At 38.7% G+C, this 24,049-nt stretch overlaps 2 protein-coding genes and 1 long non-coding RNA gene across 3 annotated transcripts in view; all 3 read right to left on the reverse strand.

Moving 5' to 3' along the window:
* The window catches only part of LOC134848674 (sperm acrosome-associated protein 9-like), a 15,418-nt gene extending 5,916 nt beyond the window's left edge, over window positions 1–9,502 (reverse strand). Inside the window, exons 1-3 of the mRNA XM_063866191.1 lie at window positions 9,369–9,502; window positions 9,006–9,108; window positions 4,871–4,998 (exon numbers count right to left, since the gene is read on the reverse strand). Coding sequence (XP_063722261.1) covers window positions 4,871–4,998; window positions 9,006–9,108; window positions 9,369–9,502 — 365 coding nt within the window. The remainder of the gene's footprint in view (window positions 1–4,870; window positions 4,999–9,005; window positions 9,109–9,368) is intronic.
* A 13-nt stretch (window positions 9,503–9,515) lies between these two features.
* Window positions 9,516–10,598, reverse strand: LOC134848504 (uncharacterized). Its single transcript, XR_010162950.1, has 4 exons — window positions 10,548–10,598; window positions 10,369–10,395; window positions 9,948–10,053; window positions 9,516–9,583 (listed from the first exon to the last, which is right to left on the reverse strand). It is a non-coding gene; the product is annotated as an uncharacterized LOC134848504 (long non-coding RNA).
* A 645-nt stretch (window positions 10,599–11,243) lies between these two features.
* Window positions 11,244–23,393, reverse strand: LOC134848675 (fibroin heavy chain-like). Its single transcript, XM_063866192.1, has 9 exons — window positions 23,265–23,393; window positions 22,164–22,291; window positions 16,442–16,473; window positions 16,012–16,086; window positions 14,700–15,346; window positions 12,736–13,825; window positions 12,586–12,636; window positions 11,934–12,102; window positions 11,244–11,346 (listed from the first exon to the last, which is right to left on the reverse strand). Exons 1-9 carry the CDS (start codon window positions 23,391–23,393, stop codon window positions 11,244–11,246), a joined length of 2,424 nt encoding a protein of 807 aa, XP_063722262.1.
* Between the last annotated feature and the right edge of the window lie 656 nt (window positions 23,394–24,049).

Here is a 24,049-nt window from a genome sequence, read left to right on the forward strand (position 1 = left end):
TGAAATCATGTGAAAGAAAGCAGGACCCATGGTCGACTCCAATTTTTCTTGGGAATCCGTGAAGATCACAGTAATCGTTTAGGAATGAAATTACGTTTCTTGTAGAGGTGTTATTGACAATCTTGGCCGAAGGAAACTTAGTGTAGCGGTCGATACAAAGAAGAATGTATTTGTTGTTACCCCAGCTAGCATCCAACGGTCCCGCAAAATCCAAATTAATTTCTTCGTTCGCGAATGTCAACGTCGGAAGTTTCGAAATATTATGAGTGCCTAGTATCACTTTAATGTTCTTACCCGCTTTTAAACATTGGGTACATGTTCTCCCGTGATGATAAATTTCCCGGTAAATATGCGGCCACCACAAATATTCGGCGAGGGATTTCATCCCGAACTGTCCTGGGTGAGTCTCGTGTAACATTGAATTAAAAGTTCCCCTGATGGTAGCTGGGACGACTAGTTTGTTGTCTAAAAAGAGTAGCTCGTCCTTCACGTGTAAATCCCGAGTTCTTCGTGTAAGTCCCGTGTATGCCCATCGGTCGATTCCTCTTTATCGTCTCTATCAGACCCCACAGCACCTTGTCTTCTCTAGTCATGATCTACAGCAATTTCTTCGAACAATGGTTTTCTGGGCGAATTGGGGAATTCGGTAAATTCAGATCAGCCTTATATCTTCTTAAGAGATCTGCGTGGTCGGGTGGAAGTCTGTCGTCTCTGAATTTGAGAGCAATATTATGTTCTTCGGGGATGATAAAAAGGGGTTCGTTCACTTTGTCCATTGGGAGTTCTTGTTTTTTCTTGTCTGTTTAGTAGTAAGAAATGTAAAAGGACTTTGTCCGAAAAGGTAATACTTTTAAAATTAAATTTAGAATTATCGACTGGTTGGCAAATTGTAGTACAATTTTCTGTCCGAGAATGATTATTGTGGCAAATTTTTATCGACTGAGCGATACAAGATATGATAGCAGCAATAATCTTGAGATTGAGTAAAGCTAAAGAGCTATTCAACTGATTTTGACCAATCACGTCGCTTGAATTTTTGTTTCCCGATGGGATTGTATTAATTCGTGAATTAGTATTTACAGCGACCGCTGGTCTATCTAAAGAATTTACAGTAAATAATTTTGAATCTTTATTAGTCGATAAAATGTTCTGAATTCTGTCGATTGAAGCGACTACAAATTCGTCGTCATAATGTGAAATTGGAAGGGCTTTGCCCGAAGGAAGTCTAGATAAAAGGTCCGTACAGCCCATGTCCTTTCCTGGTAAATGTGAAATTTTAAAATTGAAAGGTAAGAGTCTGTTTACCCAGCGGGTCAATCGGCTGTGCATCGTTTTATTGCCATGATTTGCTGAAAGTGCTGATAGTAACGCTTTGTGGTCAGTTACTATTTGGAATTCTGTTCCGTACAGGTAGTTTCTGAAATGTTCTGCAGCCCATACGACTCTCAGCAACTCTAATTCGTTGGTAGAATAATTCATTTCATGGTTGTTTAAAAATCTGGATGCAAACACGATTGTTTTCCACTGGTCGTCCTGTAATTGTTCTAGGGTAGCCCCTAGTCCGCTATGTGAAGCGTCTGTTTTTAGTCTTGTCTTCTCTTTTATATCAAAATGGCTGTTTTCTGCAATATTTACAATTTCCGTTTTTAACTTCTCAAACGCTATTGAATGGCTGGTATCCCATTTGTATAGCAATTTTTGGTTTAGAAGAGGTCGAAGAGGAGAGCTTAGCGTGGATAAATTAGGGACGAATTTTGCATATTTGTTTATTGAGCCGAAAAATGAGCGAAGTTCAGAAATATTCTTCGGGGTTGGCAAATTTTTTATAGCGTCGGCTTTACCGACCAACGGTCGTACTCCATTGCCTGAGATCTTGAAGCCAAGCCATTCGATGTCAGATTTAAAAAATGCGCATTTCCCCCATTTTACTGCCATGTTGTTCTTATCTAAGATTGATAAAATTTTGTACACTATTGATTTGTGTTCTTCCAGCGATCCACGCGAGGCTACCAGTATGTCGTCTATGTAACAATTTGTAAACGGGATATTTTTCAACATTGAGTCCATGACCCGTTGGAATTCATTGGGCATGTCTCCTAATCCGTAAAATCCCGTTAGAAACCGATACGTTCCTGTCGTTTCGCCGCCTACTATGCTAAAATTGCACTGTTTACTTGTTTGATTGCAAAGTTGAAGTTGGCTATAGGCGTTTTTCAGATCTAAGTTACTAAACCACACGCCCGTTGGTTTTTCTGAAATTTGGAGTGCCACGTTATCAATCAGTTCATGGATATTCGGCATTTGATACTTATTTTTTAAAAATTGATCATTTAAAAGCTTGGAATCCAGTGCCAGTTTTATTGAAGTATCCTTTTTCCGAGTGATTACAATTGGACTGATGAAGCAATCTTTGTCGCATTTCTCTAATTTTTTTATGTGACCTTCTTTTTCCATTCTTTTTAACTCTTCGTTCACTGCCGCGAGTAAATGGAGTGGTACTCTTCTCCCTTTGGACTGTATTGGTTTAAAAGGTGTGTGAAAATGGGTTACCTTCCGATCGTTAGGTATTTTCCCCACTCTAGTGAATAAGTTCTTAAACTCATTAAAAATGTTGTCTGATAAAGAAGGTAAGTTTTTGTACTCACTCTCGAGTGTGGGTTGATTGACCATGCAGATTGGTTGGTTGCATTTCCTCTGCGATATTTCTATGCCCAGTTTGGGTAAATTGTCGTTCCCCAATATGTTACGCTCGTGTCCGCCGGTTATGAAGAATTGGGTTTCTTCGCTGATCCACCCATTGGACTGTGTTCTGACAATTATTTTTCCCAAAGTATTGATCGTATCATTGGTGAATCCGCAGTATAGGTCTTTTATTCTTTTCTCCACTGGGTGTATCTTGAGATTTGGGTATCTTAGTTTAATTTCATGTAGAACATTTTGTTTTAAAAAGCTTACAGGGCTTGCTGAATCTACCGGTATGTTCATATTTACAATCATGTCCCAGCCGATGCCTAGGTTCAGGAGTTTCTTTGTTTCGAGACCATTATTGTCGTAAATAGTTCTGACACTCAACACCGAGAAGTCGTCATCGTCACTCTGTCCGTACTCATTCCACGCATTTATCACGTCGCACGATTCTTTTTCTTCCATCCACGAGTTTTCCAGAGGTGTGTATGTACAATTCTCAGTATTTACGAAATTATTTGATACGTTATTTACAGTTGGTTTCTTATTGCGTGATTTACATAATTTGGCGAAGTGTCCCTTATAATTGCAGTTTTTACAGATTATGTCCTTCGCTGGGCAAACGTTTAAGTGCTCTTTCGTAAATGGATTTCCGCATTTCATGCACGAGTTACTCCTTTCGATGTTTAAGCTTGGTTCCTTTTTGATATGATTGTGGTTACTAAAAGATTTAAAAGTTGTCCCGTTGATCGATGACCGTGACATATTTGTCAGTTTCTGGTGGTTAAAATATCCCTTTTCATCGATTAGGGCTTGGTTAAGTGCTTCCGACGGGCTTATGGTAGCTGAAAGTAGCTTCCTCTGGATGTCTGTGTTCTTCATATTGCAAACGAAGATATCCCTTATTCATTCTGCCTCGTCGGATTCCTTGATGTTGCACGTGCTGGCTAGGTCCGTCAGTGCTCCCCAGAATTGTTCGTACGACTCACGATCTTTTTGCTTTCGATTTAGTAGTTTACATCTTTCGAACGTAATATTGGGCGGTTTGTTAAATGCTGCGTCTAACAGAGTCCAGAACTCAGAGAACGATATTGCTAGAATCTTGACTCTCGGGTTCTTTTGTGTAAAAAGTCTTTTTCCTTCGCTCCCTAGGGCTAAAAATAAAATTGATCGCAGTTTCTTGTCCGCCTCCGTTCGTCTCAATCCATTAAATTTTCTTTTCTCTTCGTTGATCCGTTTCTCTTCTGCGGATTCGTATTGTTTCATTGTGCTTTTGTTCCTGCTCTCTCTGTTGGCTTTTTCCGCGTCCGACTCGCTGCCTGTCGCCTGTTCCAAAATTGGAATTTGCGTCTCCGGTATCTCTGGTCCATGTAGGCTCTCTAAATCCAGATTTTCTTTCGCAATGATCGCCAATTGGAATTGGTCGCTCCATTGGGTCCAGGCATGCGGTGGCTCTCGAGTGTGATTAGGCCAAAAGGGGGGAATTCCACGCACGTTCGAATCATTTGACTGCGCCATAATAAATTATTCTAATTCTATATGTCTATACATACACGGTATGTACATAAGCTTAAATGTTAAAACGTTAAAAGGAAGTAGTTGAATTAAGAACGTTAAAAAGACAACTGAACTTCCGTTCATATCGACCGATGGTCGTAACTAAACTGGTATTAATTAAAATACCGAAGGTCATTATAACATACTAAAAACAAATCACAACAGCGTTTCATATCCCACTCTGAAGTTACTGTCATTTTTAATCAAAGCATACGCGGATCTGGTTTTATTTATTGGGGGATGAACTTTTTTTTTTAATTTGGCCGACATTTTTTTTAGATTGATAAAATTGTGATTTTACAAGCTCTCCCAAAACAGAGCTTTTTCTGATGGGTTTTGAGTTTGTTCGGCGCGCGCTTTCTCTCAAGTTTGGTCCATATTGCAGGCAAAGTAATTTTATGTTAAAACAGATGTCTTATAGTGGTATAAAAATGTGTCATTTTTTCGAAATCTTGCAAGATTTGAAGAAATTTTCAAAAATAGGATTTTCTCTATTGTTTTCTATATTCTTCATGCGAAGGCGAAGATACGCTAAGGCAATAATCTTTTTCCTCATTATACCATCGGATTGTATAACTTAAAAGTGAAATTAACAAATCACTAAGTAGTTATCACATAAAAGTGTGACCTCAGATTGACGGCGTGTTTGGCGTCCTTGTCCAGCACGTATTGTTCCACAGCCTCCATGTTGGTGATTTCTGCAGTACCACTTCTGCTTCCACATTGCATCTGAGTCTGTCTGGCCTCCTCCAGCGCCTAAAGGTCAAGTTCAAGTTCAATTTCAAGTTCAAGGTCTCAGTCCTTGTTAATTCCTGCATTTCAACTCTCATAAGCCAAAATCACAAATTGTCAAGTTTAGGTTCATGCTCGGTTTTTTTAAATGTCAACTTGGTGGCAATATCCTTTTCGGTGATCAATTTTGTACAAAGTTATTTCCCATAAATTGATGATTTAGACGTCCTAAAAACAATTTTCTACTCATTTTCAGTACATGCTGTCTGGTGCCATAGAATAGGAATAAAATGCCCTTAAGCACATGTACGGTGAAAACTTGATCACCGTACCAAAACGTCTGGTTTGGGAGTGCTAGTTCATCTGAATTTTATAATATCATAACGAAAAAAAAAATTTCTATGGAAAATTTTCAATGGACTCAAGTAAAGGATACTTAAAGGATACTTGTAATAACATGATATATCATAACGGAAAAGAAGTTTAAAAAGTTTCATGGACTCAAGGAAAACCAAAAAGGACACTTGTAAAAATAGTTGAGCATAATTCAACTTTCAACATTTGGAGAAAATACTATATGACGTAGAAGCTCATGGAGTTTCACAGACCATTTATGATTGACTTTTAAAAAACATTTCAACTGGATATCAATAGTTTTTTATTTTGTTGATAGTTTTGAAATTCGAAAACCACTTTCGAAAGTAAGAAACCTTCAACAAAGTTGCAACTTTTGTACTTTCACAATTGGGAGTATTAGTACCTTTTGTAAAAAAGAGTATTTGCACTTTTTTTTCATTTTATTTACCAAGTCATTTATCAATTCTCGGACCTTGTTATGGGCACTATTTGGTTAGGTAACTTTCATTGCTTTTCCATTAAATAAAACTGAGTAAGAATTTAGAAGGTTGAGGCGAGGACTCGTCAGCAAGACAGCATTTTCCATTTTCCCGTAAACTTACAAAATCGGTTCGATGAGTTTGGCCTGTTTGCCAGTCCAGAGAAACTAACCTTTTTTGAAAATGCCTGGCAGATATCAGTGGGGAAAGTGGTGTGCACAGAAATTTTTCTGGGGGAGGTGGTTCTTCGAAAATTTTGAAAATGAATGCTTTGTCGACGTTTTTGTTTTTAGGTCGACCAATTTGATTTCGCGAGCTCTCCGAAAACACTATAAGTACCCTATTTTATAAAAAAAAATTCTGTGCCGCAGCAAAAAGCAAAACGGCGTTTTACGCACTTTTTGGAAAATTTTGAATAAAAAAATTGCGTTTTTTCGGCGCGCTGCCCCTCCCCCCCCCCCCCCAAAAAAAAAATAGTTTTTAAAGCGCTTTTCGAAAACTTTAGGTTGGTCAGCTACAAATGGATGTCGTAAAGTTCTACCAAAGGGGGGACACTACCCTCACACAGTATTGAGTGGGGAGGAGCGGGTCCACCCACATTTAGAGCACTCGGTTCAGCTACCAATGTAGCTTGGCGTAAAAAACCGCACTCTTTTATTTCTACTTAGTACCATTTGTCACTAAAGACGTCAAGACGTTATTTGTTGGCTTGCCAGAACTTAGAGTTGTACACGTTTTTTATTCTAATTTAAAGAAAAAATTGTGATTTCTAGGACTAAGGCCGGAACATTCTGTCCAATTTACGCATAACCGACTATCATTGTTTTGATTAAAATTTCGTAGTTCAGGCCATTTTATTGTCTCCTGGGTGGTCTTTTTGTCGATCTTCATAGATGAATCCTCGAAAACCCAGTTTTGAGAATCAGCACGGGATAAGTTTTTTTTATACCACTAAAATCAGCAACGATTCAACAAAAACTGATTTATTGTTGAATCATCGCTTGCTGATTTTGGTGATTTTAAGAGAAATGAATTAGTGCTGATCAGCAAATAAGTATCTGGTTACGATCAGATCCTAATTGTTCAATGCCAGTCTATTATTTTTTTTTGTTATTATAATGAATTAGCATAACGAAGATGAAGAGATCGCTCCCAAAACAACAACTAAAAAATTGAGAGTCTGCAGTTTGGACAAGACATAGCATTCTCCAACTGCAGGAGTTCACTATGCTATATATCGACTTGAAAAATTCCGGTAAAATTTTAGCAAATTGGCTTTCATGTTTTTTGCTGTCGCAGAAGTCGACGGGTCTGTTAATGAATTTTGCCAGCCGGCAAGCGCGATCCCAGAAACTTCTTCTTGCTGCTTCCTGCCGAAGTCGCGGAAAATCAAAAAATTTACCACGGCTGCTTGAAAAGGATAAATTTTTGTGCCAACTGAACAACTAGCGCTCGTTAATAATTTTCGACAGGAGAATTAAATATTTACGTTCGAGAAAAAGAGTTAGTGGAAGAATGTTCAGGATACGCAGCCGAGCTTCAAAATGTTCATCAGTGTAGTTTATAATTCACCGGTTACCTTTTTTCTGTATGCATTCGATTGATCTCCTGTTCTTTCTGTTGGGAACCATACCGAGCTAACGTACATCAGGCGCTGGAGAATCCTTGACTTATACAACTTCAGTTTGCTGTTCGAGATCAAATAAGCCGAAGCATTTCTTTTCAGCAATGGCTTTACGGCAGAAGTAAGTAGCAATGGCTTTACGGCAGAAGTAAGTAGCAATGGCTTTACGGCAGATAGACGAAAAATTAGGAGTCCAGCTTGATGTCGAGCAATGGCAAAGGACAGCAGCAGTTTTTTGAAAAACACAGGACATGGACTTTTAATTTTATTCAACTTCAAATTATTTTCGAGGCACCAGATGCCTGCGACTTCTATATCGTATTGAACTTTGCCAGTCATCATGCCCAGATGAATAGACAAAAGTTTTGAGTCGTCCGCAAAGCTGTAAATACTCGAGACTAATCCCACGGTAATATCCAATACGTATACTAGGAATGACGAAGAACCCAAAAATGATTCTAGAGGAATTCCACTCTCGACAAGTAGAACAAGTGATTTCACAGAGAACAAAATGATTGAAAAAACAGACCTGAGCAAAATGATTGAGTCCCATTAAGTATGCTTGATCACTTTCAACAACTTTCCTCCGACTCCAATGTTCCTCAATTTATTTAAGAGTAGTCGGTGGTTTATTGTATCGAAAATTTTACCAAATCTAGATGGACGGCTTGAACTGTGAAGAAGGGTCATCAATGCTTTTATAAACATCATCGAGATGACTCAGAAGTTGCAGAATATTCGAGTTTTTTTTCAGGAACCCTTACTGTGAAACACCTAGAAATGGTCTTATGAAAAGATACAGCGAGTCGAAGTTGCATTTTTTGAACATTTTTGAAGCAATGTTCAAGAGTGTGACAGGCCTGTAGTCCTCAGCTTGAGTTTTGCTAAGTTTTTTATGCAAGGGTTTCACTTTGCCTGTTTTCCAAAAGTGAGGAAACTTTGTGGTTCTTTTATTGCAGGAAAAGACGCAGAAAAGAGATTTTGCCGGAATTGGAGTTTTCTTGAAAAGATTCGGAGGCAGTCCATAGGGGCCCCGTGCTTTCAAAATGTCGAGAGCATGTGATATGCTTCTATTTTCTCCATTGACATGTTGTAAGTGTCTATGATGACAGCTAGAAGGGGGACCTTTTCTCAAAGGGAGCTTCCTTCGCTGTGAATACTGAATGGAAGAAACGATTGAAAAGGTTGCATATGCCTCTTTGATCGGTGGTTTATGTGCCTGGCCACTCAATGAATGGTGGTAACTGCTTACTAGATCTAACAACTTTGAAATATTTTTTAAAAAGCAGTGCTATTGCGACTATCGGCAAGCGCTGAATAATGCCGATTTCAAGCTGAGAAAAAAACACTGTTTGGTTTCTACAGCTTTTTCAACATACATTGTTGAAATATTGATTACGCTTCTGAACCTTTCCTGTTTCTTAATACAAATTGCGAACAATTTAAGATCATTAACTCTTCTTAGTGAAATTATTATGCGTTCAAATCACAAAAAGTTCAATTTCTAGAGGTGAAATTTGGTATGGTATGACTTACCCAGCTCTGCCAAATTTATGAAGTTAAATTTCTACCTGTGCAAATGCATATTGTTGCTGTGCAAATGTCTCGTAGTCATTGGACAACTTGTAATAGTCCCGCTTAAGTGACTCAATGTCATCATCTCCCGACAGTTGGCTGCAAATGATACAGTATTTTTATGAGCTGATAATTTAAAAATGTAAAATCTGATCAATTTCGCCAGAGGGATTTTCAATGAAACCATTGGTACAAAATCAAATTCTCAGTACTTTGCTTGTTAAATTAACATTCACTGAATTAACATATACAGTGTCAAAAAATCAATTAGCATAAAAAGCACAGTTTTTTAACTGGTTAAGCGGTTTAAAGGTGACCCCATTTCTAACATTTTAGAGTTAAATAAAAATAGTACTCACATGTACATGGAGTGGTTCTTCAGAGGGATGATATTTGCATTCTGGCCACGTCTCGTGGCCATAGTCGGTCCCGATCCACAATTTCCTCCCCCCATTCCACTGCCAATACCACCCCCTGGTCGACCAGATCCCATGCCCCCTCCCCCTCCGCCTTGGTTGAGTCCAGGGCAGTCTGGTTTAGTACAACAGAGGTCACTTTGGTTCTTGGCCTGGTTCTAAAATGTATGAAACTTATGAAGATTTCAAATTAATAGAAGAAAATTTTGTTCGTTTTACTTTTTTATTCTGGTTTGTTTATTTATAGTATTTTTTCTTCAAAAACTTGGAAGAGCAAAATAAAATTGTTTAAAAGTTTGAAAAGTCAACATTAGTTTGAGAAGTATTTTTTATATAAACTGCTTTGAAAAAAACTGGGTTTTGTGGCTGAACTATTGATTTGACAAGGCTGTAGATGAGAAAGAGTTGTGTTTCGAATATGTTAATAACCATATGCACACCAAACTTTGAAACAATCGGGTAATGTTACCGTCAGATTCAGTTGATAAAAATCACAGGAGGAAGGAAGAGTCAAAGAATAACCGATTCGCAGTATATTCCGTCTGGGTTGGGCAGGCCGCAGTTGTCGAAGCCACTGACGACAGTGTGTGCCCTCACCCCAAACTTGTGCGGGTCTCGATCCGCACACCTGGTTAAAAGTAAGCAGACGTTTTAACGCATCATCTCCCTCAATCATTATAAATTCGATGAGACTTTTTCAAATTATAGCCCCCTCCCTCCTTGCTGAAGGTTTTTCATCTTACGGAGAATTGTTAATCTACAAAAATATTTATGAGAAATATCCCTAAAAATACTTCTCTTTTTAGAATAAAAAATAGTCTCGACAGATTTTCTTTAGTCAATTAAAGTGTTTTGATTCAGAGTGCTAAAATTATCTGCAAAAAATTTGATTCAAGAGAGGGCTACAATTAAAAAACCACTACATTGCTAGATTCAAACTTACTTGATGACAACAGGATCCCATCGCATGCTGAAAAATACATCATCTTTTGATAAATCACCGGATTAAATTTAATTAATTTTATTTGATTCTAATGAATTACTTTTGCTTGCAAAGCCGTTAGATTATTTTAAAATTAATTTTACATATTTTTTTTAAATTAACTAATCTGGACAACTTACTTGGGGCCGAGTCCATTCGGCACCTGATTCTCACACAGATTTTCACAATTTCTAAACAACAATTTAAACTTGAGAACATTTCTTCACGAGGGAAAGGACCAACGGGAATAAATGTAGCGAACTTTTCAGATCAATACAGTTAAGGGTTCAATCGACCTTAATTAGGACACGCATGCAGTTTTTTTGGTTTTTTGCGTGCTAAATAAAGATGCCGGACCCGCAAGCTTCGAGGCCACATGATGATGGCCTTGGAACTACAGACCTTCAAGACTGACAGGAGGATACTTCGGAAACTTCACCACCGCTCCCCTTTCGTTTAATCTATTTCAATCACAAATCTTAGAGAAAAAAGGCGGAAATCGAATGAGTTCAGGCCGAATTCTTGCCAGCAGCCCCTTTAATGCAATGAATTCAAGCGAATTTTTACGAATTTGTTTTAATATTTTGTGATACTAAAATTTAGTTGCTCCTTTTTGAAGGTAAGTTATTTTTAACTTTTTTGGGACCTCAAAAACCGCGAAAGTACCAATCGAAGACCAAACATGTTTGCCATGGCCTAATTAACCCACCGGCCAGTTTTCGTTGCAATCGGACAAGGTGAACAAAAATTTACAGGTGGGGGCAGGAGATTCTGCATTTGAGGCTAGAGATCGAATGTTCTGTTGGTCCAAAAAACATAATGTAATCCGAATCTCCTCACATGTATCTTGTTTCAGCGTAGCCGACTCTGTTCTGATTTCCAGGTCCTCCCGGAACGTTGCAGTTGTTGATATAGTCTTGAGCTGAGTTCAAGTCACCCCTGCAACAAACAACAACCGCTCATCAACGAGCAATATGAAGTTTGAAAGACAGAAAAAACGAAAGATGTAATGACAGAGAATACTAACGACTCGTTAACTGGGTAGCATGCAAACATTTGTTGGCCATCTCTGAAAAAAAAGGTTTATTTGGGTCTGCAATTTTTGTTTTAAAGAATTTTGAAACAACTCAACTAGAAAAACAATCAAAAGTTTTAATAATTGTAACCAGTAGCGGAATTGGAGAGACCCCTTATTCGCAGGGATTCAACCCCCTGCAGACCCAAAGGGTTTCCCTTTTGAAATATCCATTTTTAGCTGACTGACCATAAAATTTTTCTAAGGGCGCCTTCGGCTTCTTCCATATATAATAGTTTTGCGGGGGAGCAATTTTTTGGTCAGAAACATCCTTAAAACGTCTTTTTGACCTGTTTTTTGTTTACAAAAACTTGGTTGTGGCGCCAGAAAATTTGGTCAAAATAGGGTCTTTATAGTGATTTGGGAAAACGAAGAAAATCATATTGGTCAGCCAAAAAAAAGGTCGAAATATTGGTTTCCTAAATACGTTTTGTCGGAACTTTGATGGCACCTTTTATATCTCGGTCCGCAGTTGACGTTTTTGAACTGGAGCCAGGCTTCGAATGGCTCGGGGTCCTTGAACATCAGCGGTTGTCCCCAGCCCACTCCACCCCCTTTGCCCTTGCCCTTACCCTCCTTCTCTGCGTTGGCATTGTTGTCTTTCTTGTGGATGTTACCGCCTGAAAAGCACAAATATATATATATATCGTTTGGTCGTAGGCCAACAAGCCGAAGGGCCAAAGCAAATCGAAAATAAGATTGCCATGTCAACAAGCCAAAAATTACTTCTGTAATGCAACATAACAGTCGCTCGTCACTGTTGCCATGCAATTGTTACGTAATTTTGATGTAATTTCGGCCTCAAGATATAGCGGATTGTTGAACATCCACCATATCTTTCAAAAAAATGGTCAATTAAATTAATGGGTGTAACTTTAAAATTTTTGTCAATAAAAAGCTAGTTCTCGTTAAGTATGGTACGACTGTTGTTATAATTGATCACCTTAAGTTAGTTGTAAGAAATTTTTTCAGCAATTTTTTTCTAGAAACTTGCTGCAATCATTTTAGTCGTTTTCCTTCATTTGGAAATAAGATGTTTTTTGTAAGAAAGGCTTATATGTTTTTTTTTAAATTTTTTTTTTCGTTTTATAGACATTGATTACCTTTATATGAGGATGAAGTTGAACTTGAGTCTCCCATTCCACCGCCCATCCCTGAAACAGAAAAGAAGAAATGAAGTAAGAAGAGGTTTCAAATGACTTAAATACAGTTTTTGTTGATAGTTAAGTTACGTTAATACAACCCGAACTGACCATCATCGTAATCAGCTTCCCCTTCCTCGCCATCCGACATCCCACTGGGCCTCGTAGTGCTTCCACCAGTCATCCCGGAAGGCCGGGTGCTACTGCCACCAGACATTCCCTGACTTGGTCTCTGGCTACTTCCGGCTGCCGTCCCACTCGGTCTCATAGTGCTACCGGCACCAGTTGGTCGGGCCATGCTGTCTTCATCCGTCGCCGAAGTGTCACTAGGCCGAGTAGCACCACTGGGTCGACTCCGTTTTCCGCTAAATGGGGCGCCACTTGGCCGGGTACCAGCTCCGCTAGGCCTGCTTGCATTTCCGGCGAGAGCGCTGTCTGATTCGGATCCACTAGCGCCAGACATTCCTCCCGAAGCACCACTAGGTCGGGCAGTTCCGACAACAGATGCTGTTGCTCCACTAGGTCTTGCCTGACTTCCTGCGGCGGCAGACCCCGCGGCAGCTGATCCTCCGGCTGCTGATCCGGACATTCCACTCGGTCTTGCAGTACTTCCAGTACCACTTGGCCGCGCAGCGCTTCCAGCAGCTGCAGAACCAGGTGCTTGTGAGCCTCCAGCAGCGGAACCTGACATCCCGCTGGGTCTTGCAGTACTCCCAGCAGCAGTACCAGACGCACCGCTCGGTCGAGCAGTGCTTCCGGCTGCTGCCGATCCAGGTGCTTCTGAGCCTCCGGCGGCAGATCCAGACATTCCACTTGGTCGCGCTGTACTTCCAGCTGCTGCGGAACCTGGCGCTTCCGAGCCGCCTGCTGCTGAGCCTGAAACTCCGCTGGGCTTGGCCTGAGATCCACCGAGTGCCGATCCGTCAGCTTCTGACCCTCCAGCTGCCGAACCCGACATTCCACTAGGTTTGGCTGTACTTCCCGCAGCCGTCGATCCTGGGGCTTCCGAGCCTCCGGCGGCAGATCCGGACATTCCACTGGGACGTGCAGTGCTTCCAGCTGCTCCCGAGGGTCTTCCAGTACTGGCGCCTGACGGTTTTCCTCCCGCTGCACTACCAGCTGCACTGCCACCAGCTGCACTGCCACCAGCTGCGCTGCCTCCCTCAGATGCGCCCTCGAAAAACCCAAAATTAAAAACTGACTAGAAACATGCTCAAGCTCGTCCACATTTTGGTCTGTGGTGCTTAGAAAAATATAGCCAACTGACTGTTGGAAAAGACTAATGAACTCAAGGAAACTGAAAAAACTGACTTGTTTTGTTGAAAAACCTTCAAATTTTGAACTTTGAAAAAATAGATGGCTTTAAAGCTCTTTGAGTTTATAGAACAGCTGAAAATTTGAGCTTGTAGAAAAGTGTTTTGATTGACACTTTTTTGATAAAATTAAACCAATTTCAGAAAACCAGATCAATAGGTAAAACTATTTATTTCGCTGGGAAATCTGATAATTAATTTCCATTTTCGAAATTAGAAGCCGATCACGTTTTTCGTCACCCTTACATTTTTGCTGCTCGATAGTGGAGTTTGCCTTCCTTTTAACAAAAGAAATGAGGTAATAGAAAAAATCAAAAACCGACTGTTTTCCAGTTTCCCACCTTCCTCGTAAAATTACCGTATAAAGCTGTTCAAAAATTGTTCACACATTTTGCATGTAAGAAATATTATCAACATTTGCTCACATGTTCACATTGACACGTTTCAATGCAATTTAGAACAAGAAAAGTTATTTTCAATAGACTTTTTTTACATTGAATTTCAGAAAAAAATCAAAGGGGGAACTGGAAAAAAGCCCAAAAATCAAACCGCGAAAAACTAAAATGAGAATGAACAAATTCTTGAAAAAAAGACAAAAAAATCACCAAGACCTATATAAGAGTACTCACTACGTTCATAACTCTTAAAAGTGGAGAAAAAAATTTTGATTTCAAACTAAGTTGAAAACTTGGATCGAAGTGTAATCAGAATATCAATTTTTACTCTTTTTAATTATTAATTGATAATATAACGGCATCTAACCGAAGCATTTGATCCAGCACCCCCCAAACTAACAGATCCTCCTGCCTCGGAACCAGTTTTTGATCCCGCTCCAGATCCTGCAGCACTTCCAGCTCCACTTGCTTTGGAACCAGCTTGAGATCCAGCCTTGGACCCAGCAGCTTCTGGACCGGTCCAGTTCCCAGCATTGGTCGATCCAACCATCGAACCTTGACCAGAAGCTCCAGCCGCACCAGATCCTGCCTGTTTACTACCAGACAAGTCACTTGCGGTACCCGAAGGCTTAGCCCCTGATACTTTGGTAACTTCTCCAGACATCTCGGAAGCTTGCGATCCCGATGGTGCTGCAGAACCTGCAACTCTGGATCCAGTACCAGCTGCTGAACCTGCGGCTGATCCACCTGCGGCAGAGCCAGCAGCGCTTCCACTGCCTGCAGCGGAACCAGCAGCGCTTCCAGTACCTGCTGCAGACCCGGCTGCAGATCCAGCAGCAGCAGAACCCCCAGCTGCCGACCCAGCTGCTGACCCAGTTCCAGCTGCAGATCCACTCATTTGAGACTTATTCGAACCCGATTTCTTTGAGGCCTGTGATGCATTTGCCATAGAGCCACTCATTTTAGTGGATCCTGCCATGGAACCTGCTTTGCTCCCACTTCTATTGGAAGGTGCTATAATATTTTTGTTATCAAGAAGCGGAGAGGAACCGATATTAATAAAAACCGCGTTCAAAATCTTAAGATGTTTAAAATTCCAAAAAGATATTAAATTTATATTTGTTATTATTATTCTGTTATTCATTCCAAAGTGATTTCGTTTTTCGATTTGTTGTTAAACTTTTTGAGCAAGATTACTTTTTTAGGTTACTTTACGAGAAACCCCAAGATCTTGAATCAATTAAAATCAGGAACTTTATGTGATTATTTTCAAATCAAATCAACTGGAGAAGGGTTTAATCAACGGTAATAAAGACTGAGTGATAGAATATTGAGTCATTATATTGAGTACAATCATGAGACAGTATATTAAGTCTTAACTATCATCCGATTTGCGTTCCTTGCTTTTGATCAAACTGATATAAAATTATCTGAAAACAGTTGCGACAGCTTCGCCTTCTCAATCTGTGAGGTGAGGTTTCGGCTTATAAAACGCTGGCTCCCGCTGTCTGAGTCCAAAAAAAATGATAGACGGGGACTTATTAGGTTAATCTTGGTTAGAAAACATAGTAAGTTGGCGCACCCAACAATTGTAAAACTCTTTTTAACCATAACATTGATTTTCATGCGACGTGAGAGGGGAGCGGGGAAGAAAAAGCCTTCAGTGTGGTAATACTAACTGGCAGATCCGGCGTTGGATCCCGCTTGAGTCTGGACCACGGACTGCGACGGATCATCTCCACTCATCATACTGCCTGAAAAACACCACAAAATCTGACGGACGGGTTGAATAGTTTTGCAAGATCCGATATTATTTGTCTTGATGGTATAATCATATGATATTTTTCATCAATATAGTCATCTGAATATCTTAGAAAGATAGCCATTTTGGGGTTATGTTTTGCCTAATGCCTATTAAGGGCTAAAACCGACCCCATCCCCCTCGCCACTATCAGGTCCTGGTTTTTACGGTAAATTGTTGGGAACAGTTTTTCTCAAATAATGCTTGCTTCCATTAAATTTTTTGCAACTTTTCGCAGGCGTCATATTTTATGAGGGAACTTTTGACTAACTAGGAAACTACAAAAAAAACTCAAATTGATAATTTACCTGATTCTGTTCCAGAGCGCTTGCTGCTCGAACTAAAATGAAATAAAGACATGAAAACAACTATTCGATCAAGATTGAGCGAATTTTTTAAAAATGTTATTCTACCAGTACATTCCCCTTTGAGCCAACATTTATCATAATCAAAAGTGGAAATTGGTCCTTACTGTTAGAAAAGTTTTTTCTCTACCCATTGGACTGGTTGAAACTTGAGCCCGTCAAAATTTGAGCCCGGAAAAATGGAAATAGATTTTTTTCTTGCTCGGCAGATTTGGTCGTTCCATTTTGTCCTCCTATCTCAAAAATTGCTTTACCAGCAGATTTCATTTCGTTTACTAAACTATTGCCCATTTTATTATTTGATTAATTCGGTGAGGTTTAATGAGCACTTTTTGGGCTGATATTTGTTGCGAGCTTGCCAGTCCCAAGATGTGAATATTGAAATACAGGAGATAATCTGCGTATCAAAGCGCCCCCACAGGAGAGCCGAAAGCAGGATAAAATCTGTGAAACTTCAAATAGTTTGTATGACTCTCCATACTAGTCATTAAAAATATTTTCAAGAATTTATTGTATAGTATCTGAGAACATTTAAAAAAATGCATGTTACAGATTGTTTTAAAAATATAACTGATGAAGTTCGAGAAAATGGTCAATTTTATGTGCGAGTAGTGCTTTGTAAAAAAAAACAGCATAAAGCTAGATTGATTCATATCTGGCGATGTTTTTTGCGCTGATAGTTTTCTCGAAACGAATGCCGTTTTTGAATATATTTCGGAAGTTTTCGACAAAATTTTTCTCAACGCTCACCCCGCAAAATTTTTTATATTGAAGTCGAGGGCACCATTTAAAAAAATTTTCAAGTGTAAATGGCTCCTGTTAATTAATTCCAGAAAACCCTTCCAAAAAGTTAAGCAAACAGAATTGAAGAATAAAATTCGCCAAGTTGAAAGAAATCAGTGAGAAAATCAGTCAGCTTTGGTCAGTTTGAAGGGCGCTGATTGGATGATTTTTTTTTGCATCAAGTTTTCTTTCCTATCATAAGAACTGCCTCACTTCCGTTATTTAGGTAAACAATCGCAGGTCAATTGAATTTACGCTCAAATAACTATAGTGAATCAAAATGAGAAAAATCTAATGCTTTAATAAATTTCTCGTTGTTGAAAACAAATCTTTATTAAACTGCCAAAAACGGGCACTTGATTTTCAATTTGACAAAGTTAGTGATCGGTTTCAGGTTCGCTTAATTATCATATGTGCATCCTCAGTGCTCATATGATATGGCGTCGCCACTCACCTTCCTTATTGGTTCAGATACCACAACTTTAAAATTATTTGGATATGCCAAAAAAATCAAATCTAATATGTCAATTTTTAGTTTTAAGCGAAATCAAAACATTTGCAACAGTTTCATTTTTCAGATCAATATTCGTGTTATCTGGCATGTAAAAACTCTCGGTGCTATCCGTTGCTTTTAGTTTTTTGCCATATCTAAGCGAAAACAGAGATCTCAATAAGAAATCGATAAAACCTTTGAATTGAAAAAACATGGCTTCGATACTTGCAACTTTGCTCCAAAAGACTAGTTCAGACATTGATATCTCTCAAACTTTTGCTACATTGAAACAACTTTCAAAAGCCTTACAGGCAAAACATGAAAATTTTTCAAAGTTAGAACAGAATTTGCATTGTCTGTTGAAAAAAGTAAACAAGCAACAGCGTTATTCTAGTAAAAATTGCGTTGTTTTTACCAAATTACTCCTTAAAACCCTAGTATCATATGTTGTGGATTTTATCAAGTTTCTCAAGATGTAAATAGTTGTGCTTGTGCAAAAGAGGGATCGACAAGCTTGCCATGCCTTCAACCAATTCAGATCATGGCATGACCGGCCCAGCGAATAAGTTTGTATTCGTATCTTTTAAAGCAAGGGATAGGATTTTCGGTCGTAATTATATGCTGCAAGGTACAGAAAACGACTTGAACGGCAAGCCAATTTCTTACGCAAAAGTTGAATCGGAGCGTATGCAAAAGAGTTGGGTTGCAAAACTACGTCATACATTTCGGCGCCTCAACTATTGGTCAAAATGGCGCTGCTAAATATCTTACAAATATTGACCACAACGATATTGGCGCACTGTACCAAAATGAAATTGTTTTTTGAAGTCAAGTATTGCGCCCAAAAAATATAGGCACGAGGCAGCAAATAGTTGAAAACGTGGGCTATTCCATATTCCCATTAAAGCTTAAGGCTTAACAGGAAAGAAATGATTGCACACCGCCAAAAACCGTTTACTTGGGTTCCCGACGAGTGAAAATGCAAATGCTAGAAGAAACAATGTATGTGGTGATTTTTCTGGAAATTTCCTGATCAAAAGAAAAAAATAAGACTTCAAATGAAAGCTACTCAACTACTCAACAGGAGAATGAAAAACATTTTTTATTTTGATATTTTACTTAAATTGTTTTTGAAAGAAAAAAACCAGCAAAAAATACGTCATTATGATCAACTGGCTATAGAAATACAAAAGTCACTGCTTATAGCATTATGTGAAACGTGGCTAAGTAACAATGATCATGCGTCGCCATCTTGGAAAATGTACCCGCAAGAAATATGTACTTTTACTTTGTAAACGTTCAACAGCTGTGTCGCCATCGTAACCAAGTGTTTATAGAAATATCTAATCTGGATTAAAAGCCACTTGCTTATAGCACTATGTGAAACGTGGCTAAGTGACAATGATCATACGAATGTGTAACAATTAAATGGCTACAATGATCCTATTGTAAAAACTTATCTAGGAGAGGTGGGTTTTGCTTTTGTTCATTCGGGAATATTAGAATTAATAAAAAAAATGGAGGTTAAATTATTGAACATTTTGATGAAAACGAAAACAACTTTGTTGTTGTTTTTAAACCTCCATCCAATAATTTACAGTTTTTTCGAAAAAGTATGATGTTTTCGGTTGATTTGAGAAATTTGATTGGCGAATGTACATTATGGGGAAACTTCATTAATAATTTTCCAAATCCGTAAACCAAAAGAATTACTTTTGAATAGAAAAATAACTGAGAATTTTGATCGATTATGCATTGGTAGCGGAACATTTGTTCAAGCAGTACATGTTGAAGATCACAATTTTATTTAGAGATATGACAAAACTAAAAAGCAGCGATAAGCCAAATTTCTATCCCTTTCACAAAATCAACTAGCAAATTTTTAAAATCAGATACATCGCCTTTTTAGATGAGTTTCAGATTGCGTTATTGGATGTTTTCAAGTTTTTCCCCTTAAAAGAGCGCAAATTAAATTCATAAAATGTGATTAACAAGAAATTGAAATTTGATTAAAAGAGATGAACCAGTTTTTAAATATTGAAAAAGTAATTGTACGGCAGATAAAACAAATTTATTCGAATTTAAAAGCTCGTAACCAAAAGAATAAGAATAAATACGTAAGTTTCATAATGAAAATAGGCTAGCTGTAAAATTTCTTCTTTCAAAGTGTATCATAGCCTGATTGGTAGAAGACGACAAGAAAAATTTAATTTGATGTTGACTACTGTAATAATTTCTTTTCTTCCATTGGAGAAATTTTGGCAGAAATCAAACTATTTAACAAAACCGCTGCTGGAAAAGTTTTAACAAAACTGGCGCGCGTCAAATTGAAAAAAAAATCAAATCATTTTAAAAAAAGTACCGGTCAAATTGCTGTTAGTTGTGAAATGGTTGAACTTGTGGCTCCAATTAACAGCAGTATTTTGTCTAAGTGCTTCAATTTGATTATTGATTTGAGGATTTTCCAAATTTTGGTTAAAATGCCAACAACATCCCAAGATTCTAAATTGTCAGAAAATGCGATCCTAACAATGATCGGCCAATTCGATTGCTAACATTGTTTTGCAAATTTTTTGAAAAGCCGTTTTTTGATCGATTTTCTATGTTTGTAGTAAGAAACAAACTTATTGCAGATGAGCAGATTGGATTAAGAAAAAGAAGATCTTGCAAACAGGCACTGCTGAAGGCAACTGAGTCATTTCTAAAACAGTTGACACTATAAACTTTGGTGTTGCTTGCTACATTGATATTAAAAAAGCAATTGACTTTATTGATCATAGTAGTTCATCGCAAAAATCAGTGCGATATGGAAAACTAGAGAATATTTGAAATCGCACTTTTTGAGCGGGAAAAAACATATCAGTTACTGGCTGGAAAAGAATCTCAATGTAAAATTGTTGAAATTGGTGTGCAGCAACGTACAATACTGGTCTTTTTCTCTTCTAGTGTTTTTTCTTTGTTGAAGTGAAAACTGTTGCTAACAGCCAACCATGTTTTTTGCAGATGACACAACCATTAAAGCAGACTGCAGAAGTTATAAGAAAATATGACTTTTCTCTTAAGCAAAAATAGAGGCAATTGATGATTTTCGCTTAAAAAACAGAATCATGCTTAAATTTTCAAAATGCACAATTGAGACGTTTTTGCCTGAAATCAATCATTTTGAATTTTTAGCATAATACTCTTCAATTTTAATTGAATATTTAGGAGTCTAACTTAAAACAATTAGCATTTTTAAGAACACGTGGTTTTTGTTCGCAGAAAATTGGCACATTCTGCTCGACGACTTTTTTCCCGAGCTTATAACCGCTCATAATGTTTAAGCAAAATCTTTAATTATATTTGGTCGAGTTTTTTTTGAATTCATCCAGAAGTAATATGAAAAAGATTTCACATTAAACAAAATAATTTCTTAAAAAGATTTTTTTTCTGTTGGAAATGTGATCAGTCGGTACTTTTGTTCAATCAAAAATCTACTGAAACGGTTCTTCAAATTGAACCAATGATCTAAGATGTTCGGGGATCCCCAGTTACAATTGATTTTCTTGCTAAATTATTCCTCGTTTGCTGGGTAATAACTTTAGCTCTGGCTTTTAATTGCAAGAATTGGTTTAGTTCAGTTTTATAAACAATGTTGCGGAGTCTACTTACGTTTCCGGATTCTTTTTACATTTTGCGGAATTCGCTTACGTTTGTGGCATCCGTTATAACAAGCTATTTCCGCTTATTGCGAAATCTTTGACATAACAAATGACAAATTTTGCGTCACAAGTATTTGTACGCGGAATACACGGAAATTTTGGAACATGTTCAAAGACTTGTCAGTGGATTCCATCTTGCGCATCTCTCCATTGCACAGTTTGGCCTCGTAGTGATGCAAAATATCTTATTATTATCACAATGTTAAAGTAGTTTGTAAAGTTGAAATTTTTGAGCAGATAATAAAACGGAAAATAGCCCAAGCCTATTTTGTTGAGTCATGAACCTTTTCAGAGTTTTTCTGTTTCTGGGCGCGAGAAATTGAATTTTGGCTCCTCTTCCCACCCCCACGATTTTTCATTTTTTTGGTGTAACGAGTGCTTTTACGAGGTTGGTTATGAAGATCAAACATCATTGTCATGGCCAAATAAGACTGCGTGCCAGATTTTGTAATAATCAGACGATGTGATCAACAAGTTTATTTGTAAAAGTTTTCAGGTAGGGGAATGAAAAATAAAAGATATTGTCTATTGCGAGGAAGAAACAGAAAAACAACCCGTGCCTCAAAAACAAAAGTAGCCACCTCTTGCGCTACTTTTTATTTTGAACTGAGGGCGTGGGGGGGGGGGTTGAAAAGAGCTAATACCAGACTTTATTGGGGGTGAAGAGACCCTTCTCTCAATTACATACCGGTTGTCGTCGGCATTGTTGGCACTGAGGTTCTTGCTCTGCTTGCTCTTGGATCCGGCAGAGGAGGAGGATTTGGTGGAGCCGGTCGACCTCTTCCATGCCGAAGGTGGCTGTCCAAACTTTTGTGGCTGAAAACAAAAAATAAGTACAATCAGTTACATTTTTACAGGGCTATGTTACCGTTAAAATTTTTCAATAAAAACTTGGCTGAACAAAATATATGCACATGGATCCTATTCTATGACTGCAACATGGGTATAGGAACAACTGGCAAAAATTATAGAAGGAGAAAGGACCTGTATCCCATCCGTCAAAAGCGTGCACATAATTTTTCTAGGAGGGACTGTTTTTCGAAAAATTTTGCTGACCTGTTTTTTTTATTGCGACCAATTTGATTTACCGAGCGCTCCGAAAATACTATAAGGATCCTATTTTGGTAAAAATCTTGTGCGCCACAGGCACAAATTTTTCAAAAAAGAACAGGCCGAAAAAGGCGTTTTAAAGGCGCTAGAATGTCGAAAATTAACCAAAAAAGACAGAATATTTTAAAACTAAAATTTTTAACTCTTTCAAATTGGCACAAAATTTTGAAGAGTTAAGTAAACGTACCATAATTAAAAAGAGTTATAATGGCTGGAACTGTAAATCACTAAAAATGAGGCTGGTTCTTCTATCTCCTTGCGCCTTCTTACTCTAAACAGAAACCCTGTAAAGCTGCAGATTCTTTAGTTACTCGATGACAGAATTTCAGAAATTAAACTAACAGCTCTTGGTTTTGAAAAATGAAAAGGAAATTTTGAATCTGAGTTGATCTCTTAAATCGTGTAGCTTCCAACGGCCTTGACTGATGATTGCATAACAAGTAAGAAGGAGTCACGTGCGCAAATGCTTCAAATGGAAGTCAATTTTGACTAGCTATCGCCAAAACTGATGAGCTGTTAACTCAGAGCTATGATTGAAATTTTTAGTCATAACGTTTTCATGCCTCAAATATTTCGTTCTATGTTAATACTCTAACTCTCTAGCAAATTATAGTGCCCGAGCTAAAGATAGCATCCCACTTCAAACAAATATAATATATTGCCTAGGAGGAGCTATTGCCTTTTTCTCTCTAAATCCCCTCTCCTCGGGCCGAGGTCCAGACTCATTTCCAGACTTTTTGGGTCGCATCGGACTCCGGCCAAAATTGCATAGTCGCGCCGAGAGTTTGAGTCTGGAAAATCTGGACATGACTCGCGCCGTGGGTCACGAAAGTCTGGACATACCAAAGTTCGGTCGCGAAAGACTGGACATGGGTCGCGAAAGTTTGGAAAGTCTGTGTTCGGACTTTCGCGACCCATGTCCAGGTTTTCACGATTCACGTCTAGACTTTCCAGACCTTACGTCCAGTTTCGCCAGACCTAAACTGCCTGTGCGACTACGCAATTTGGGTCTAAATCTGGATGCGGCGTGACTCACGGTGCGAGTTTATGTCGAGACCTTCCAGACTCAAACCTCGGATTAACTTTGCAATTTGGGTCTGAATCCGGATGCGGCGCGACCAAAAAAGCGACTTTCGTGGCCGACGGCGAGACTTCATGTCCAGACTTTGTGGAATCAATCTCTCGTGGGTTTTGGGTCTGCAGCCGGATATTTTCGAGAATAAGGCGGAGACGGCGCAACTTTCCAGACCAAGGCGGAGACGGCGTGACCAAGAAACAAATCCTCGCGACCAAAGTGGATACTACGCGATTTTCGCAACTTTTCGGACTGGGTTAGATACGGCGCGATTTTTGCTAGCAAGGCGGAGACGGTACGACCAAGAAAAAAATCTTCACAAGCTTCACGACCAAGGCGGAGACGGTGCGACCCAGAAAAATCCGCGCGAGCTTCGTGACCGTGCGGAA

This window comes from Symsagittifera roscoffensis, chromosome 6 (assembly GCF_963678635.1).
Source record: "Symsagittifera roscoffensis chromosome 6, txSymRosc1.1, whole genome shotgun sequence".
Taxonomy (NCBI): domain Eukaryota; kingdom Metazoa; phylum Xenacoelomorpha; order Acoela; family Convolutidae; genus Symsagittifera; species Symsagittifera roscoffensis.

Bases quoted from the DNA above. Each gene is read 5' to 3' on its own strand.
- LOC134848675 (XM_063866192.1), bottom strand. From the start codon at position 23,393: ATGTCCAGATTTTCCAGACTCAAACTCTCGGCGCGACTATGCAATTTT. The intron at 22,292-23,264 runs GCAATAGCTCCT...TTTTGTTTTCAG, and splicing joins GGGGATTTAGAGAGAAAAAG to CCACAAAAGTTTGGACAGCC. The intron at 12,637-12,735 runs GTCAGTTCGGGT...TTTCTGTTTCAG, and splicing joins GGAAGCTGATTACGATGATG to GGATGGGCGGTGGAATGGGA.